This window comes from Fistularia commersonii, chromosome 12 (assembly GCF_037954325.1).
Source record: "Fistularia commersonii isolate RoL2024-O1a breed Wild chromosome 12, RoL_Fcom_v1.0, whole genome shotgun sequence".
NCBI classification, from domain to species: Eukaryota; Metazoa; Chordata; class Actinopteri; order Syngnathiformes; family Fistulariidae; genus Fistularia; species Fistularia commersonii.
Window position 1 is genome coordinate 11026744 of NC_141295.1, and position 20783 is coordinate 11047526.

The 20783-nt window shown below is 42.5% G+C and overlaps 2 protein-coding genes across 2 annotated transcripts; both read left to right on the forward strand.

The window, feature by feature from the left end:
* The first annotated feature begins 1737 nt into the window (after window positions 1–1737).
* LOC147228791 (transcription factor SOX-10-like) lies at window positions 1738–4624 on the forward strand. The gene is made up of 4 exons (XM_086157025.1): window positions 1738–1849; window positions 2193–2881; window positions 3108–3379; window positions 3549–4624. The coding sequence occupies exons 2-4, from the start codon at window positions 2436–2438 to the stop codon at window positions 4328–4330; spliced, it is 1500 nt and encodes a 499-aa protein (XP_086013151.1). The 5' UTR covers window positions 1738–1849; window positions 2193–2435; the 3' UTR covers window positions 4331–4624.
* Window positions 4625–6491: 1867 nt separating this feature from the next.
* On the forward strand, window positions 6492–15381 carry rnaseh2a (ribonuclease H2, subunit A). Its single transcript, XM_086157026.1, has 9 exons — window positions 6492–6615; window positions 6905–7033; window positions 9439–9510; window positions 9690–9816; window positions 9892–9979; window positions 10935–11072; window positions 12215–12302; window positions 12885–13008; window positions 13444–15381. Exons 2-9 carry the CDS (start codon window positions 6907–6909, stop codon window positions 13601–13603), a joined length of 924 nt encoding a protein of 307 aa, XP_086013152.1. The 5' UTR covers window positions 6492–6615; window positions 6905–6906; the 3' UTR covers window positions 13604–15381.
* Window positions 15382–20783: the final 5402 nt, after the last annotated feature.

Consider the following 20783-nt stretch of genomic DNA (forward strand, 5'->3'; position numbering starts at 1 on the left):
GAGGAGAGAGGAGAGAGAGAGATCCGCGTCCGCGCGTCTGCCGCCGATGTGCGACTCGTGTCTTTTGCTCAGACGTGCGGGGAGAAAGGAAAGACGCACACATCGCTCTCTGTTATCATTTTTTTTCTCCCCACCACCACCACCCCCCCCACCATCCCGCCATGTTTGCAGCACAAAACTGCTTTTTGTCCCCCCCCTCCTCCACTTCCCCCCCTCCAGTCGTCTCCTCTTCCCCCCCACCCCTCCATTTTTTATTTTTTTTTTCTTCATTTACGAGGGTTAATGGATAGAGAGTCTTGGGCGTTTGATCACATGGTTGCAGTTCACCTGAGATGCGGACAAAGGGAGCAAAGAAGCGGAGAGAGAGAGAGAGACGGATGGAGGGGGGGCAGACTCAACATGAGAAGCGATAGAGACACACAGGCCGGATTGTTGTTGTTATTCACTGTGTGTGTGTATGTGTGCGTGTGTGTGTGTGCGTGCGTGTGGGCGCGTCTTCCCATCAGGCCACGCGTTTTTAACGGCGCAAAAGCGTGGCCTTCGAGCATGTGCGCGTCACGCTGCGAACCCAACCGCTCCGATCTGACGTGGCGCACAAGGGGGGAGGGGGTAAACTGGGGAAAATAAAAAACAAAAAAAAAATTATTGAACTATTTATTTGTTTTTTGTTTTTTTTCGGTGTTGCTTTATTTTGCTATTTTATTTTTTGTAGTTGCTCCATCGACTTTCGCTTTGAAAATTTCGTTTTGGATTCGATCACAAATTCATTTTATTTATTTATGTTTTCCATATATTTTGGACTGTGTGCGTGAGTGTGTGTGTGTGACGACTAAATTCCGGTGGCTGAGCGGGTGAATCTCCTCTGATTTGAAAACATGCTCCTACTGGAACCACTTTGCATCATCAAAACTAATAAATTCAAACCTCCCCCCATAACGAGGACTCTCTTAATTTCCTGACCGATTATATAATTCATCTCCGGTTGACTGGCATTTATTGAGTTATAACGCGCCTCCTGTGTAATAACGGGCTAATACCACGTTCATTAATATTCCAATGTGCGTCACACAGATGAACAAGTTGCATTTTCATTCATGCACAGGGCCTGACTGAGCATCACACTAGACATGGTAAATATGTAAACACACGTCGTAAAACATTTTTGCTCATCCCCTCCCCTCCAACAGTCGGGTAATAAGCTTCCTGAAAGTAAAGAACAAAAAAGCAAGGTTAATTCTATTATTTAAGAGGTCGAATACGAACTCAGTTTATTTATTTCGAATTTTTATCATTATTATTTGTTTCGTTTTGCATCTCCCAAGCTGTGACCTACATGTTCGGCGCATAACGCGGAATCAAATCAGATAAAAAACTTTACAATTCTGTTATTCTTTTGTGACCACAGGCGGCAATAACTCTCTTCATGATTGTTTATTTGTTTGATATAGCATGTCAACACGCACAAACAAAGCTGGCCTTCTCCTGCCTCTAAATGGGACCTCTGTACAGTCATTTATGCTCCTCTGATGTAAAAATCTCACCTCTCCTCTGTTGGAAATGTGATGGACGGAGGGGACGCGAACGGTGTACGACCGCCGACCAATCGGAGCGCGGCTGGGTGGTGGGCAGCCAATGGGAGCGCGGTGTGGCGGCGGAGGGGCGGGGCCGAGTCTGTGCTGGAATGCTGCCTCTCTGGGAATGTTTTCCACTTTCAATCACTTTTTTTTCTCTCCCAGTCCTTCTCACAAGGCGCTCTTTAAGCTCCGGTGTTGCCACACAGAGCAGCCATTCATCGGCTCCACGGTCAGACACACACACTCCCATGTTGAACCGCTGGACAACTAAATTGGTAAGTTATGTAATTTTTTTTTTTTTAAAAGAAGAAGAAGAAAAAAAACTTCTGATATTAAAGCGAATAATTCGTATCAGAGGCATGTGACAGCCGCATTCTTCCCGTTTTGTTCGATAAATGAACCGTTAAGGATGCGATGGAAGTACCGGCGGGATGTGATATCTCCGTCTTTCGGTCCTTATCATCCAACTATCACTTTATGACATTATTATAACAACGAGGACTTGCGTCCTCCTCTGTTTTGACGTTATCGTCGTTTGAGTACATCCGATCACGATTAGAGTAGGTTTATCTTATATTAATTTTTTAACTGTTTTTTTTTCTGTGTTTCCTTTATTAGGTATCAATAAAGTTTTCAGGTCGTTGAAAGGATCCGGACGCGCAGCGGTTATGGCTCTGGCCCAGGGGAGTCGGCAGTAACTGGGATCTTCTCCGTTCATCGTTTTCTACGACATAAAAATAACACGAAAAAAAGCTTTCTTCTTGTGATTTGACTTTTTTAATTTTTTTTTTCGTCAGATTTTTTTTTTCTTTTTTTTTTTCTTGGGGGGGTCACCGAAAAAAAAACAAAAAAACTACAAACATGTCCGGCGAGGAGCACAGCCTGTCCGAGGCGGAGCTGAGTCCCGGGGGGTCAGACGACGGACACTCGCTGTCCCCGACTCACCACGGAGCTCCGCCCGGCCACGACTCACCTTTGACCGGGCCGCCGCCCCAGCTGACCGCGCTGTGCGTGGCGGACGGCGGCGGCGTCGGCGGGGACGACCGATCCCGGGCCAAGTCGGAGGACGAGGACGAACGCTTCCCCATCGGCATCCGGGAGGCGGTCAGTCACGTGTTGGACGGATACGACTGGACGCTCGTCCCCATGCCGGTGCGCGTCAACAACGGCAACAAGGCGAAGCCGCACGTCAAGCGGCCCATGAACGCCTTCATGGTTTGGGCGCAGGCGGCCCGGAGGAAGCTGGCGGACCAGTACCCCCATCTACACAACGCCGAGCTCAGCAAGACCCTGGGCAAGCTGTGGAGGTTTGTAGAGGAGGGATGTGCTGTATTTCCTGTCATAAATTGAGGATTAACCCGGCTGAGGAAGTAAACGATCGTAAAATTAAAAAAAAAAAATCACTACAACATCCACTGCTGCTTATATATATCACAGCACAAATATTTATTATTTACAGATATATATTCTGGCCCAAAAGGTTTGCATTCAGTGCCACTGAATGACTCCTTCTCCCCCCTCCCCTCTCCCTAGGCTGCTGAACGAAAATGACAAGAGGCCATTCATCGAGGAGGCGGAGAGGCTGAGGAAACAGCACAAGAAGGACTACCCCGAGTACAAGTACCAGCCCCGGAGACGCAAGAATGGCAAGCTGACGCCCGCCAATGAGTCCGACAGCCAGGGGGAAGGGGAGGCCAGCCACTCCCAGTCGCACTACAAGACCCTGCATCTGGAGCACAACGGCGGGGCCGGGTCTCCTCTGGGCGACCTGCACCATCACCACCATCACCATCATCATCCTGCAGGTAAGGAGTTTTTTTTTTCCTGTCAAAATCTGAAAACAAAACCCATTGTGAATTTTAGGAAATGTCTCATCAAAAGGGGGAGAGGGGGTGAGATGAGGAGGGGAAAAAAAGAAAGCCACAGTGATCGTGTTCGCCTAACCGTAGCGCCCTCCCCTTCCATCTCCTCCAGGTCCAGGTCACAGCCCACCCACACCCCCCACCACTCCAAAGACAGAGCTCCAGTCTGGAAAGTTGTCAGATGCCAAGAGGGAGGGTGCGGCAGGGGCGGCCGGAGGATCTGGGGGGTCCAGGGGCGCCCTGGGGGTGGGAACAGAAGGGGCTTCCGGCGGGCCGTCGTCGTCGAGCACTAAGCCCCATATCGACTTTGGCACAATGGACATCGGCGAAATCAGCCACGAGGTGATGTCTAACATCGAGCCTTTTGACGTGAACGAGTTCGACCAGTACCTTCCCCCGAACGGTCACCCGCAGACCGCCGCAGGGGCCTCGGCCGGATCCTCGGCATCGTCGTACGCCTACGCCCTGGCCGCGGCGAGCGGCCACTCGGCCTGGCTCACCAAGCAACAACAGCCCCAGGCCTCGCCGTCTTCATCCGACCCCTCGAAAGCTCAGATCAAAAGTGAATCCGCCTCGGGGAGCCACTACGCCGAGGCCTCGTCCTCTCCCTCCTCGGGCACCCACGTCACCTACACCCCGCTCAGCCTCCCTCACTACGGCTCCGCTTTCCCTTCGCTGGCCTCCAGGGCTCAGTTTGAGTACGGAGAGCACCAGGCCCCTGGGGCATACTATGCTCACTCCAGTCAAGCCCCAGGGCTGTACTCAGCCTTCTCCTACATGGGCACTACACAGAGGCCTCTGTACACGACCATAGGAGACCCCTCCAGCGTGGCCCCCTCTCATAGCCCCACACACTGGGAGCAGCCTGTTTACACCACACTCACAAGACCCTGAGGGGGACCAGCTGAGCAGAGGGAAATATGGGAAGTGTGCAAGTGGATCTGAGTTTCAGTGTGAGCGTCTGATGGATGATGTGTGTGTGCATGTGTGTGTGGGTGTGTATGTGTGCCCGTGCCATATTGATGTAAATTTTTTTTTTTTTTTTTTTTACATGTCTAGCCAATTAAATGCAGGATGCGTCCACAGGGCCCACTTCACTAATGCAGCCACAACCTTGCACTGTACGGAGTGTGAATCATGGGTCTACAGCCAATCAATAAAAAAAATAAAAACAAACCGAAAAATAAACGTGTGCCTTGAGGAAGTTGAGACGTAGAGTGGGAGCGAAAGTCGTCGAACGATGTGTTTCGGAGATGTTGCGTTTAGACTGACATAATCACATTTTATTAACCAAACTAAAGGAGACTTCTATGTTGTCTATGTGTTATTTTATATGAGTAGTAAGTTTATTGTTAATATTGATATCATAGGGTGTAACTTTATTGTGACTGATTTGATAATACACTTATACATCTGCACCACTGCTTTGGGAAAAAGCCCATTTTGTTTAAATATGATTATCCCTGGGGTTATTTCAGTGGCCAGATAAGGATAGTTGCAACCTTTTTTTTTCTTTGTAGATAACGCAGTCTGTATTTCTGTCCTTTAGTTTGTTGGCTTTGCTGAGAAATTAAGCATTTACGGGGAAAAATAGGAAAAAGAGAGGGAAAGAGAGCTATTAAAGATATTTCAGCTAACTGCTCAGTCACAGACATTTTTACCTCAGCTTTTGACATTTTCTGCTAATAGCAAAGAAGATTCCGGAAAGCCGGTCAGTTTCAGAAAACCCACCCGCCAAACTTTACTGTCGTGCTTGTCTAAACCAGAAAATGGGTTACATTTTGCTGATTCATATCTGATATACGGCTGAGTTAAACTAAGTACAAAGTCTCCACCAAATCTTTCGAGATAATTGGCCAGCTTTGGGTCCTACTTAAGGATTACTTAGAATCACATGTACACCAGTTCTGCACTGCATGTAGGCCAAAAGCATGTTTTCTTCCTATTCAGCAATGTGAATAATGGTCATTACCACAGGCTTTACCTTTATCATGTGATGCATACTTTATCATTTTATACTGACCCTCTTACCATTATTATCTTATGTAAGTAATAATGCATTGTGTGTCAGACATTTGCTTTCTCCATTTTGTATAATTCTGAATAGTTTTGTAAAGTGTTTGCTATACATTTGTTTCCTTACAAGAAAACAAGCATTGTTGAAATATTATTGTTGTCATCTATTAAATCAATTTATTTATAAAAAAATGAGAGCAAAAGAGACCTGCGTATGGGTTTTATTTTGTGCGGCTGCACCCCTTGCCAAGCGAAAGTCGAAAGGAGATAAATTAAAAACATGCTGCTGACGTGTAAACTGTAATAACAGAATCAGCACCCAAGCAACCTAAGCTGTTTAGTGTGTTTGTGTGTGTGGTAGGCTAAAATTGACTACTAATTCCCCACATTTAATCGCCTGGGGACTGCGTGTTACTGCCAAAAGACAAAGAGAGCCATTCAGAGGGAACGAGGGACAGCGCGAGAAAGAAGGGGTGGGAGTAAAGAGCCAGAGGCAAGGCCAATTTCAGCAGTAACTAACATTAACGCTCTGTCCTTTCCTCTCCACCTGAGGCACCCCCTCTCTGTACCTCCACACTCAGTGGCAGTATCAACTAATTCAGCAGGTATCTGATATTTCGTGTAGCTTATTGTATTCTCACTCAAAACATGTTTTTTTTTTTTTTTCGGATGGATAATGTCAGTTCTGTGAGAAAGAGGCGAAAGTCGGTCACAAAAGCCAAAAACCCAGATAGAGCTATCTATCTGCTCACCACACAGAATAAGGTATTTTTCATTTCCACGCCATTATTATTTTCTGATAACGCAGAAATATAATGACATGTATGTAAATTGACTGCAAGTACACAGATTAACTAAGCAGGTTAGTTTATGGTATGCAAAAACATCAGACTGCAACTGAGCCGAAGGACAGAAAAGGCTCATAATCAATAATGTTTTGGATCTTAGTTTGTATTTAAATGAAGTTCATTGACACTGACTGAGGTCAGGTGAGCTTCGGCCTCCTGACCACTAGGGGGCAGCAGCACAAATCAAACCCGGAGTTGACGATGCATGGGTGTGACGTCATCCTAGCGGCGCCAAAACTGCAGGAGAATTAAATGAAGCAGAGTCGCGTTCTTAACAAATAGATACATTAAAGAGTTCTAAAATTAATTGACAGGGTAAGTCGTATGTATAATACATTTTTTATTTTACTCTCGTGTTTAATGCTACTCGTCTAAATTCAACTGAGACTGTAAATATATGCTGTTGTAGTGGACTCGTTGAAAGTGTTATGGTCTGCTAGCTTACAGAAGCTAGCTGTCTGTCGCTCCTAAAATATCGAGCTATTCTAATAGAAAGATAATAATGATAACCTGAAACATTAAGGTCTTAGATTTTCCCTGTAAATAGAACAACTAGGTCAACTTGAACATGACAAGCGCTGTTATATCGGTCGTCGCGTTTCAGATATGGATCTCAGCGGCTTTCAAGCGGACAACTCATCCAGCTGCCGGCTGGCATCCCTTATCCCAGATGTCTGCCGGACCGAGGACTGCTGTCTGGGCATCGACGAAGCCGGCCGGGGTCCTGTGCTGGGTATGTTCAGTGTTTTGTTTGAAAGAAATGTTTCCCGTCTCCTACCAACATGTATCGCAGTTGTACAGATGTATTTCACTTGAATACTTATTGGTTGGGATCAGGTTGTACCTGCACAAAATTCCGGCGGACCTGTTAAGTTGTCATGTAACATTTCATGATTTGTGTGTGTATGAATTTATGTATGTGTATGTGTGTTTCCATTATTATCCCAACGAGTGCAAAGGAGGGGATAATCTTCATTTCATCAGTTTGGCCAATACTGAATAAATTAAAATAATTGAAGGCATGTTTTAAATGCTAATACTACCTATACCATAAACACCCCTGTGATATTACAAGTGGCCCGGTAATAATAATTCAGGACAGAGAAAAGCCAGATCTACAACTTTTGGCATTTTTGTTAAAAATTAAACAAGGTGAATCATTATTTTCAATCCAGGTGTAGTGATAGCCTACATTTGTCATAAAAAGCCACATCATTCAAAGGCTGTTGACATATATATGAATATAAATCTAGGCCGTTGACTCCAGAATATATATCGTTTCCATCTCATAGTTGTCATGATAAGATAGTTTCATTTCTCATGTTGAACTGCTGGACACACGAGTCCCAGTGTGTCTCTGCTGAACCCTTAATAATACCAAATTTTCTTAGTCTAATAATATCCATCCATCCATCTTTTGCGGCTTATCCTGGACTTAGGATCGCAGGGGATGTTGGAGCATATCCCAGCTGTCATCGGTGGGATATCGCCAGTTACTCGCAGGGCCACATACAAACAACCATTTACTCACTCAGTGCAATTTTCCCAATATTTCCCAGTATTTTCCCAATTAACCTGCTGCATGTTTTTGGAATGTGGGAGGAAACCGGAGAACTTATATATATACATTATAGAACTTACTTATAAAAGTTTGAAAAATATCAACAGGCACAGCATGCAAAGACAGCAATGGCATAAAAAAAATTAAAAAAAATGATACAACAGTATGCCAAATGTTTGACCACGATTGTTTCTGAACTACATACTGTATTTTCGCGTATATTTTCGAGTATAAATCGCACTAGCCAAAAAATGAATAATGAAGAAGAAAAAATGTATATCAGTGGGGGGGGGTTATTTGTCCGAGTGGACGTTACACTGTAACTTAATCTTCTCCATCTCAGTGTCTCTCTCTCTGCTCCCACCCTGTCCTCTTGCTCTCTATCATCCCAAAACACATTCTCAGCCAGTAGGAAATCACAGAACTCTGAATATTTCTCAAAACAGAACCGCAGGGTCGTTACAATAGTAATAACAACAGAATAGAGAGCAAGAGGCTGAACAGTTTTCTTGTATGTTCACTTAACATTCACAACTATTCAGATTACTATATCATAAACAGCTAGTCATAAAAGTTTACAAAACTCTCCAAATCACTAAATCCGTCGAATTCATCATCTTCTGTATCACTTCCAAGGAACTTTGCCAACTTCGGAGGAGAAGCAGTGTGCTGCTTCCTCTTCTGTGTGGCTGTTTATGGGACATGATTGTCTGTGCTCTTGGCAACTACCTGGATGTGGAGACGTAACTGCACCATTGACAAGCCTTTCCCGGCAGTACATTGTTCAAGCACCCATGTGTGAACTTGTTCCTCTAGTTTTGGCCATCTAGCTTTTAGCCCACAATTAGCTTTTTTTTGTTTTCTTCATTGCAGTTGAGAGTGTCCTCCGCTTTTCGCCAGTCCCTCACTAGTTTCTTGTTCACTCAAAACTTTCTTTCTGCTGCTCGATTAGCGTTTTCGGTTGCATATTTCACTTCTTGCAGCTTGTAATCTGCAGAATATGATTTTCCTTTTTGGGACATTTGTGTTCAGTCTTTCGCAGTTGTCTTTAGAAATCGACGTTTAAATTATAAATTTTCCTTGGTACAAGAGTAATAGGAGTAGCAGATACTGGCACACGAGCCGAGAACGCACTCTCACAGCTGTCAGTGTGAAAATAATGAACATATGAAATGACCATAGATAGCTTGCAATGTAAGTTGCACCTGAGTATAAGTTGCAGGACCAGCCAAACCATGAAAATAGTGCGACTTATTGTCCAAAAAATACGGTACTAGCATTGTCGTTTTTGAGCCAAGGTGGCTTAAGCATTCTACTGCTATGTCTTAATAGCATTGTTTGTGTGACTGTTGAACACATTTATTTATCTTCTCAGTAGTTTTTTATCTCTGTGTGATTATTCAGTGGCAGTGGATGATGATTTTGATTTTATAACATGTCTGTAAATCAAGAGCCAAAATATTCTCTTCAAATCTCAGAAAAATATATTCAGTGCAACAACTATTTCTGAAGCAAGCGTTTTGGCGCCGTCATAAATATCCATAGATATTACTAATGGTTATTTGTTTCTTTTCTAGGGCCCATGGTGTATGGAATATGTTTCTGTCCGGTTTCCAAAAAGGACGCATTGAAGGACTTGAAAGTCGCAGGTAATCCAGTTGACCTACTTGCCACCAGATGGTGACTTGGAGGCGTTTATGTGCATTTGTTAGTACTTCCAACACGTTTCATCCCACAAGTCACCAAAGTATGGTAACTGCTCACATAACATCAAAGTCATGGAAATCAGCTCCAAAGAAAAATGAATATTTTGTCTCCTTTTTCAAAGATTCAAAAACTCTGTCAGAGGCTGAAAGAGAGAATCTTTTCCAGAAACTGGACGATGCCAAAGACTATGTAGGTTGGGCTCTGCGGATTCTGTCACCAAACACCATTTCTACTAGCATGCTGCAGAGGTATTTTGGCAAATACACCATCATGTTCGTTGCTGTTTTGATAATGATGATCTAAGACATTTTTCCCTCTTTCAGAACAAAATGCAACCTGAACACTCTTTCACATGACACTGCCATTGGTTTAGTTCAGTTTGCACTGGACAGTGGTGTTCAGCTCAAAGAGGTAGGTGGAAACAAACGCTCGAGTCTGGTATTTTCATTAGATCTTACTTTAGACAGACAGGCCAGCTGATATATTAAATGCCTCATTTCGCAGGCAATCAAAACCTTAATTTTCTCACTGTAATACAGCCTCCTGAATGTAAGCGCTGGCTAATTACCTTGAGTTTGTTTCAAAATTCCATTAAGCCTTGAGCGACACATGCCGATTGAGCTGTGAGGCACAAATATATGAGAATAAATCTCACCACTGTAGAAAATATATAATACATGAAATGCAGTATTTCTTTACAGTTTTCAGATCTGGGCTCTTCCACTCTTGTGCCTGTGCAGCGACTGTAGGCTGCTGCTTAACATAAGCTCAAACTGAACTAGACGTAAATCTATGATTAAAACTGTTTAAAATCCTTGGATCATTATTTCTTACTTAGTGAAAATAAGTAGAGGCCATGTGATTTTGTTTAATGGACGCTGTTTTATTTAGGTTTTTTTATGCTAATGAGTCTGTGATGCAGAAAGTTGTGCCAAAATATAAAGTAACGCAAACTTCAGCACAAGACTGCAATCAAATGATAATGTGTTTTTGTTTCTATATTTTTTTGACTATGTAATATTTCAAGACAGCAGACGGAAATGTAACCCCTCGTCCTGTCTTTTTCTGTCTGTGCTGTAGCTTTTTCATGCACACCAAAAACATACAAGTCAAAAGGAAATTCTAACAACAATTTTCTCTAAACTTACTTTAGAGTAATGGTCACAAACGGGAACATTTTAATGGCCAGCATATAAAAATAAGCTGATATGAAAAAAAGGCTACATATCAAGGCAGATGGTTTGCTGCCGCCTATCCGAATTAGATTGATTCCTCTCATTAGTCTTTCCTTCTCATAATACATCCTGTACTAAGCTGTTCCTGTCTACGTTGTGTCTGCCTTCCTCTGTCTCTTTGGCATATGCAGGTGTTTGTGGACACAGTTGGCCCAGCAGACAAGTATGAGGATAAGCTCTCTAAGCAGTTCCCAGGCATCGAGGTGACTGTGAGGCCAAAGGCTGACTCCCTCTTCCCCATCGTCAGTGCAGCCAGTATTTGTGCAAAGGTCTGTGACTCCTTATCTCTGTCCCTCTTCTCAGGTTATTACTTGTACTAATTATTAGGCTAAGAGACACCGCGCTTCTTCGTCTTTTCCTTTCGGCCTTTCCCTTCAAGGGTTGCCACAGTGAATTGACCTTCTCCATCTAACCCTATTCTCTGTAGCCTCCTCTCTCACACCAAGTAACTTCATATACTCCCTCAGTACATACATAAATCTTCTCTTTGGTCTTCCTTGAGACCTCCTGCCTGGCAGCTCCAATTCCAGCATCCGTCTTCCAATATATTCAGTATCCCTCCTCTGTACATGACCGAACCATCTCAGTCTGGTTCAAAACACTCCGCTACCTTTGAATATTTGTAAAAGAATAGCAAGCTGACGATTGATTCCAGTGGGATAGATTGTGAGAAACTATTTTGTTTAAATATGTATGCACTCAATATTATGATAATTTGTATGCTGCTTCTATATTTATATTATATATTATCTCTATATTTGGAACAACAATTCTTTACTATTCAGTATGTGTTGACACTTTGATTTAAAAGTGGACCATAGAATTGTAATAACAATTTGAATGACAGCTATTTGAGCACCAGATCTTAAACAGCAATAACAAAATACAACACAATATAAAAATGAACTGATTGTGAAACTATTATGAAAGAGAGAGTAATAACACTCAGAATTTACATTAAATTAGTTGATGTCTAGAACGATTCAGTCATGAAAGATGAGAATTCCCAGTGTAGGGGAAACCCCCGTCCAGAAAGGATGAGCTCTGCCTCCCTGCAACAAGCAGTTTGATCCGTGTTAAAAAGAGATTGATGGATAAATGAGGGGATTCCTTACTTGTTAATTCAAGTTCCAGTAAATGTGACAGTCTTTGGCATTTCAACAGTTAATATCTATCTTCATGGGAGGAGGCGGCCCACATAGAATGTTTTGATCAGCTGAGTCCCGACTGCATCAATAACAGTAATTGTCTGACTTTTCATGAGTGCTTGTGAGGAGTTCTTTTACCACTTCAGCAGCTTTAATTGGGGATTACGGACTTTTTCTTGCCACTGAAAAAGGTCAAATCGTGCGGTTGAAGCCAGGATCATAAAACCGCAAACTGCCTTTGTGCTGTAACCCATCATTGTCAGGTGGCCAGGGATCGTGTAGTGAAAGGCTGGAACTTTCAGGAGGACCTTGGAGAGGTGGACACAGACTACGGCTCAGGATACCCAAACGGTAACAAGCAGCCAATACTTCACTTTTTAGTACATTTTTAATAGTGACAGAAATACTCTACTGATAACGTATGTAATTTTGGAACCCATCCAATACCTCCCTACCACCACAGGAGTGACTCATGGTGATGCTGCTTTGTTTATGCTGAATATAATTAGGTGAACCTAAATGCTGCCCTCTAAATGTTCACATAATAAGCCAACATACCATAATGCAACCAGGAACTCAACATGTAAAATATGTGCCCGAACATGGAATGGCAGTCCCTGATTTTACTGACAGCCGATTCAATACTGTGATTTTTTTTTTTTTTTTTTTTTTTTTTAACTCTCTGTCGTCTTCTTCTTGCCCATTGCATCATTTGCTAAATGATGAGGTGTTTAAGTGGCGCAGCATTTCTGCCATGAACAGGCTTTGTGAACCATAATTAAATGCATGTCTTTCCCATTTCATTCTGCAGCTGCAACATTCTTTTACTATGGGAGCCACAGAAATATAAACACTATAGGGAAGTCAGAGTAACATATATGAAAGACTACATATTGGGTGATGGGTGACCCTGATGTTGTGGTGCTTTTCTAGACCCCAAGACCAAAGCCTGGCTGTTAAAGTACCTGGACCCAGTCTTTGGATACCCTCAGTTCGTGCGCTTCAGCTGGAGCACGGCGCAGTCCTTGATTGACAGCAAGGCAGTGACTGTTCACTGGTAAAGAGCGCACACATTTCATCTTAAATCAGAAGTTTTCAAGGAGGAGATATAAATCAAGCATTGTGACAATTCATAATTTTTTTTCCCTGTGTTCTTGCCCCAGGGAATTTTATTGAAAAGAGGAAAAGAATAGTTTATTTCTGTTATGTATGTATTTGGCAGAGGAGAGGAATAGTGAGAGTGCCTTGAAATGAGTTCTAGCTTCTTTTTTTCCCAGTGTCCGTTGAATCCGAAAAGGAAAAACGGTCAACATGTTTTTCTTTTTTTATTTGGGGGGGCATGTTTAAATAAGAAATCTTTGATCTGCCAGCATGAAAACCACATCCTCTTTGATTTTGAGGTCACACTTAATGTCTGTATAAATCATTTGACCTCAGGAGATGAGCACTAACCACAGCAAGGGAAAAACTGTCTTACTACATGTTTCCTCAGGGATGATGATGAGGAGGAGAAGGACGGAGAAAAAGCAGCTCAACGGCTGAACAACAGATCGATGTTGTCCTACTTCAGTGCGTCTGCTGGAGGTAAAATGCAAACCCAGACACACCGCTTCTTCAGTGAGCGGAAGCTGAAGAGCCTCGACACACTCTGAGGATGAATCAATGGAGCGCTTGACTGAAAGTCAAAACCACTGATTTTCATAAACACCAAACACTTCGTATTTCGTGGATGGATTTTGTTGAAGACAGTTACATTGCCGCTGCAAACCAGAAAGATGACTTGTGGTCGTTTCATCTTTTTTGTACCAGTTTTTTATTGCATAAAGACATTTTTAACACTTAACATTTGTCTAACGTTCCTGGCAAAAAAATAAGCATGATAGCGCCCCTTGGTGGCTATGTGAGGAATCACCGTCACTTTGAAAAGCAGTGACCCAGTGTTACGTCAGACCTGGACTCATGACAAATATTCACCACAACAGTCACGCAGCAGCAGACTTGGACGCTTTGGAATGATCTTATGATCCTGTTTTGTAAAGCGATCGGGAGAAACAACTGAGTGTCTCATCATGCTCCCAGTTTCAGGAAAATACCCAAAGCCAACATTGCCATTCCTCCTTCATGTGAGGAATATGAAAGAATATGAAACCATGATCTGACTAGGACTACACCAACAACCAAAAGCCTTTCTTTCTGGGAAAAGGAAAAAATAAATTTCCTTTTGATGAAAAAACTATGGAAGAAATTGAATAAAGCACAAAAATGACATTTTTAAGACTTTATCTTATAAACATATTGCATACTGTGAAACCAGCCAGTTATAACTGCGATTTTATGCAGAACAGAAAATTATTCACTCATATTGTTTGACTACTAGCAACAGCATTTAAATCTTGCTAGCGAGACTCTATATAGCTATACATTTAAATAAATAACTACACATGTCATGTAAAAAAGGACAAGATATGATTTTACGCCATACTATTATTGTAGTTCTGTTCTAAATCAAAAGGGCATTTTTGGCAAATTAGTCCCGTGATGGCTGCCAGTTATGCTCCTTCCAGTCGTCAGCAGATTGATCTCTGTCCTGAGAGAAGTTACTCCAAACCAGCGCTCTTGAACAATGGCGATTTTGTGATTGACAAAACCTGTCACTGTGAGCCTCAGGAACTCTTGACTGTTTGTCATATTCACTTCAACCGCAGCCTCTTCCCCGCCGGTGCCCCTAGTTCTCGTTGGTTTTGTGTCTCGACTCCTGGATCTGTTTCCCGCAGTTCATGGCTAGACTGGACACCGCAAACGAGGACAGGATCACGATGGAGCTCCCCACAAAGTGCGAGGATGCGCCCCTGGTTGTCACTCTCAAGGCTTTCCTGGAGAAAGCCTCTCGGTCAAATGCGCCGCTGGCGGTTACTGCCTGGCTCACGGTCTCCATGATTCCGGGGTTTTCTGTGAATGCCGTTGAAAGCGAAATTCAACAGCTGCCCTTGGGGTCGTCAACCAGTGCCGGGATTGTCGGTTTCGCTGCGGCCTCAGCTGGAGTCGTCTGGTCCGGGTGGTGTGTTTACTGACACGCCACAGGGCTTGATTGTTGCGTCTTGTCTGGTTCTGGTCCTGATCCCTTAACGTACGCCTGTTTATAGCCTCCCATTTAATCCCTTTAACTCCCCGAGTCATCAGCTACGTCAATAGAATTAAAAATAGTCAGCCCTCGCCAACAGACGTCTAAGGTGGCGATCTATTGACCCACTGTAAACGAAAGACTTCTTTATGAGATAGAGGAAATAACAATGACAAGTCATAAAGAAATACATGATTGGAAATGAATAGCCACGGGGACGGGGGTGCATTTTCAAGCCACGCGTGCAAAATCTTTCATGTGAGTTGTAAAGAATTTCAAAAATAAAAAAAGAAATGTTTTTTGTCTGAACGCTTCTGTTTTGACCTTGGTATTATAAAAACGGATAGATCTCATGACAGCGTTGAAAATATTCATAACGTGCTAAACTGGTTACAGCAAAAAGGAAATGGGAAGGACAGGTCGGTGCACTTTGGGTGAACCAGATTATCACCAATATCTGGCAGCTAGCTTGTTGTTTCCATTGATTGCCGTCGGTAATTAATGTCAAGGGAGCTGCCAGAATGCGTCACGTTGGATCATTATCAAGACTGTTACCAAACACGCACACACGCACACACACACACACACACACGTCATTCCCAAGTACGAGACAAAGGCTGCAAAAATTGGGCAAAACATAAAGCTCACAGAGTGGGATGGGGAGTATTTGAATCCAATATTAAAGGATGATTCTGCAATAAATCTCAAAATCTGGAAGAATTTCAATGCGTTACTTATTTGCAAGGTTAATGAAAGATTGGATTCAGCTTTACCATTGAATGTTTAAAATTATAAAAAATAATAAAAATCAGCAGCCCAACGGTTTGAGGCTCATGTTTAGCATGTCTCTCAGCAGGAGCTCTTCTTTGCCGTGACCCAAGGTCATGTAATGTTAGAAGGTCCCTAATCCCAGGGGTTGTTACACACAAACCCAGTTTCTTTTCATGGCATCTATTTAATTGAGCTAATTGGATTGTGCTGGCCATGTACCAAAGCTGACAGAAAAAGGTTCATGACTGCGCAGGAGTGAGTCAGTGGACGCAGGATGAGATGTTCCAGAGGACAGCATTGCGCTGGCACACCATTTAATTAAGCTCTTTCTTCTCTAGACTGCCTTCAGTGCATCATTAAGCTATTCCTCGCTTCTCCTTGCCTGTGTTGCTCACTAATGAAATCAACACGGCAGAAATAACCTCGTAACATTTCTCGTTTTTGGCTCGCCTTCACCGAAATAACCGATCACACCCAGCTGGCGTCCCTGTTGTACTAACACGAATCAGTCTTCAAAACAGCAGAAATGTAAAACCATTAAAATCTGAATATGAGAAGTAGATTGCTCCATAAGGTTGAGACATTTTCTGGAGAGAATGTCGGTGACTGGAATTGGGTCAGTATTAATGAAAGGCAATTAATTTAAAGCCATCATGAGAATCCAATTTTGTATGTGATATCAAACCACGTCAAGCAAAAAATGCATACCTGTACACAACTGAATACACAACTCGATCACGTAATTTAACTAAAGTGAAAAACAAAAAAAAATGCATGTGTGAATGAGAGAGTGAATGGTTTAATGTATATATGATGTGTCAATGAGCAGATGAATGGTTGCTAAGTAATGTATGAAAATGGCATACAAAAATATCAGGAAACTCTTGTGGAAAAAAATGGAAGCTAGCAGCAGACAGTGGGGGCTTACAACAGCCACTTCTATGAATGTGTAGATGTATGAATGAGTGAGTGAATTAAATCATGTGTCTATGGTGTGAATGAGAGAGTGAATGGTTATATATCTACATGGCGTCTTAATGGTATATTTATGACAAGTGATTGAGAGTGAGTAGTTTGTCTCTAAATTAGAGTGAGTGAGTGAATGGTGACATGTTTACATGAATGGTTGTATGTCTCTATATGATGTGTGAATGGGTGCAGCAAAAGTGCTATGAAAAATTAATAAATTGACAAAACGCACTTTAAAGCTACTAATACTGAATTGGCAAGGTTTTTTTCATCACATTGATAATTTAACAATAATAGTAATAATAATGAATAGATTGGAGCGATGTTATACCACTGATATCTGTAGAAATACAATTTTCAACTCACTTTCAGGGAAAAATTGCTATTTTGTGAAGACTTTCAAGTATTTTTTTCTGTAATTTTTAACAAAATTGGACAATTTCCAGTCATTTTTGTCTCAAGCTTTATATCAATCTCAGTCTCAAATTATGCCTAATTCCTGGATATTGACTGGCTGTCAGGCTGACGTCACCTCCCCTTCAGGCTTTTTGCACCCAAAAAATTAATTAGCGCAATGAGACATCGGGCTTCAAAAAGGTGCAGAGTAATAACAGATTTAGCAACATCGCCCCCGTTATTTCATCAATCCTCTTCAGGATCAAATCATTGGCACTGAAGCTGACAGGCGTGGAAGACGCTTGTGCCCCTGGGGCTCTCTTCAAACCTGTTATATATACAATATTCTTGTTTTCACAAAAGACTGCAATTTCCTACAAAACAATAATACAAATTTTGTAAATATATAGATCACAATCACTTTTCTACTCTCTCAATTGTTTTGATTTCAATAGGCTTTGATTTTTTTTTGTCATCGCCTTATAATGATCGACAGTTTTTTTTCCACGTTTTTCAGAAAACACAGAAAACTGAGCCATATATCGGAGAAGGAGTTGATTTGGGCACCCCGAATTGTTTTGTCAGAAAATAAAAGGGTGATGATGTATGTATTTTTTTGTAGTCGCACCAGTGGTCCAATGACAGTTGGGAATCAATGAACTAATGAAATCGCTGGTTCTCAGCGTCTCCAACTTGTCTCAAAATCCGTTTTCTATTATTTGTATTACATTCTCTTTTGTCGGTCTGTTAGACACGGCGGGCGAATTGCAGTTGAGATTTCGCTGCTGCCGATGTAAACATGAATGCAAAGAATAAAAATAGTGAGATCTGCTAATTATTAGTAACTCATTTAAAGGGCTGTTTTTTACTATTATGGTCGTGAGATACAAATAAATACTACATTTGAGCTGTGTATTTTAATAAATATTTATGAATTCCTTTTTGTTTCGGAGGGATTTATTTATTATCCTTCTATAAATCTGCTGTTTTATTTTTTTGTTTGTTTTAAACTAGTGTGCCTTGCAAGAAAAAGTCCCAATGGCCTGTTGCAGGTTTTGGACCATACAGCCAGTAGAGGTTGCTATCGTAACAAAAAGTCCAACCGAGGCCAGCAGCTCATATCGCTGCACCCCTCGGTCCTTATCAAAGTATATTCATTTCCATCAAAAGACTGGAATAGTCAGTTCATGAGAAAATGAAAACTCCCGGTGGCTAATAATAGAGACCTCAGTGCATGATTACAACTGATTTATAACAGCTGAAACAGCCAGAGGAGAGACAAGCCAGCAAAACCACTTAACCTATCAAGCTGCATATACATTATCCCTTCTTGCTGAACTCCTTCCCCTCTTCCTCTCATCTTTTTTTGCCTTTTATAGATGTATGACGAAGTGCCGCCGAGGGTGCTGATGCCATATTGTTTTATTTAGAGGAGCTCCTCTTCCGCAAGGAGGCTTTTAGCTTGGCTTCGGATCTGTGACCCACTTCCAGACGGGCCCGGGGTGGATGAAGAGAAGGTGGGAAAGGATGTTTATCAGCGGCATGATCAGAGGTGATTGAGAAAATAAGGTGGGAGGAGGGGAAGCGGGGCCGTCAATTTGAATTGTTAAGAAAAGAGAGGAGTTTTTAGACGGCGGGGAACGGTTGGTGAGAGATTCACGTTCAGGGAGGGGATAAAAAAAGGGAGAAATCTCCTGACACGTCTGCGATTTATCGATCGCGCTGACATTTCATTCCACCTGCGTGTAAGTCAGTGCCGTAGACTGTTTGTAAGCTCAAGCTATTTCACAGCTGTCACTCTGGAGTCACAGCGGTTTGGATTAATGAAATTAATTTTAAAGCGTGTTATGGGAAGTCCCGGATCTTTAAGAAGCCGTAATTTCTGCTGAGATGAGGGTTTATGGAGTCTGAAAAACATGATTATTAGGTTTGTATACTGTGAATAAAAACCTACTTTTGATCCCTGTGGAGTTTAAAGATTCCCTCCGCATGTGTATCACGCTCTACGAGAATACTCCTATGAATACAGATATATGTGTCCCAACACTAGCATTGCAGAAAAAAGAATAATGCAATTAAAACCCTCAACACGTCTCGCATGTTTTAGCTGACAATCCAGTCTAGAACAGCTGTTACTCGAGGTGCGTTTCCAGTTGGAAATTGTTACTTGAGTGACATTGATGCGGGAAAATACAGATGAGTGACTGTTTCTCTTTCAAGAAATTTAGAGTGAAAGGAATCGAGCGCGGCTCGATGTCTCAGTGGTCGTCACTTCGCAGCAAGAAGGTCCCTGGTTCGATTCTGTGCTGAGTTTGCATGTTCTTTGGTTTCCTAATGCAGTCAAGAAACACGGTTCCTTGGAGACCCTGAATGAGAGAGTGAATGGATGATTCTCTCTGTATGATGTGTGTGAGCGAGTGAATGCTGTGTCTGCGATGGAGTGGTGACCCTTTCCAGAGTGAACCCCTGCCTCTCGCCCAATGAAGTAATCAAGGGCGTAATGAGCTATTTTAATCTTCATGAATAATGGCAAAAATCTCAATTTGGACAAACCTGTAGCATTTACACTTAAACACACTGACACTTTATTTCAATTGACATTTTATTTTGAGTATCCATTCGAAGAGCATCCGCTTTGTGTAACGGGAGATTTAAAGATATGCAGGCCTGATGGATGGGGCCGTTTCTGACTCAGCAGGCCAAGCGTTCGGCCTCAAGGGGCTCAGGACTGAATAATGATGTTTTCCACTTTGTTATTAAACCGGGAAGCCTATTTCCAAGTCTGGGGTTGTTATAGAACCCAACAACGGACATCAGGGTCTCTCAATGAAACACTAAAGTGATTCTAAAAAATATGATCATTTTTGAGTTTTACGTTTTACATGCAAGACTATTTCTGTTGTATTTGATTTGCAATTTCCGGGGGGAAAACCTGCACCTGCGCAGACAGAGGAATACACAGTTCGGTTTGATACAGCTCTTAAAGTGTTATTCTGCAGCAGAGATGCTGTCTCCACATTGCCAAACTCTCAACACACACACACACATATACATATACACACCGCAGCAGATCTGAATGCAGCGGGAGGCACTTACAGTCCATGAAGAGATATGAGCTGACGTGGCAGTTGCGAGACAGGCTTACAGGAAAGTAAATGGGATGGTGCAGCAGCAGAAGCAGCAGCAGACGTATTCCAAATCCCGGCCCTGCCAAGCTTTGGGCTCCAGAGGGACGACCCTGTGCGAATCCCCCCCCCCCCCCCCCCCCCCCCCCCCCCCAGCCGTCCTTTGAAAAAGGGTGACATCATTTTTGAGAGCTCCGGCACGGTGCAAGGAGGAGAAAGCATGTCTTGTATGAGCTGCCTCCTCCCTGATCTCACCCCAACTAATGAACAAAAGAAGATGTAAAATTCATGCGCCTTCATTAACTATTTAATAGTAATAACAGAAGGGAGCTCAGACTAACTGCTGGAGAATCAGATGGTAACTGGGTCACTCTTTTCAACATCACCTGCAGTCTCAAAGCACATTTGTACAGATTAGTCTCCTATATGAAGTATATGTATATGCTTATT

Excerpts from the sequence above, each read along its gene's own strand:
- LOC147228791 (XM_086157025.1), top strand. The coding sequence starts at position 2,436 with ATGTCCGGCGAGGAGCACAGCCTGTCCGAGGCGGAGCTGAGTCCCGGG. Across the intron at positions 2,882-3,107 it reads ACCCTGGGCAAGCTGTGGAG|GCTGCTGAACGAAAATGACA; the intron begins GTTTGTAGAGGA and ends CCCTCTCCCTAG. Across the intron at positions 3,380-3,548 it reads TCACCATCATCATCCTGCAG|GTCCAGGTCACAGCCCACCC; the intron begins GTAAGGAGTTTT and ends CATCTCCTCCAG.
- rnaseh2a (XM_086157026.1), top strand. The coding sequence starts at position 6,907 with ATGGATCTCAGCGGCTTTCAAGCGGACAACTCATCCAGCTGCCGGCTG. Across the intron at positions 7,034-9,438 it reads CGGCCGGGGTCCTGTGCTGG|GGCCCATGGTGTATGGAATA; the intron begins GTATGTTCAGTG and ends TTTCTTTTCTAG. Across the intron at positions 11,073-12,214 it reads CAGCCAGTATTTGTGCAAAG|GTGGCCAGGGATCGTGTAGT; the intron begins GTCTGTGACTCC and ends CATCATTGTCAG.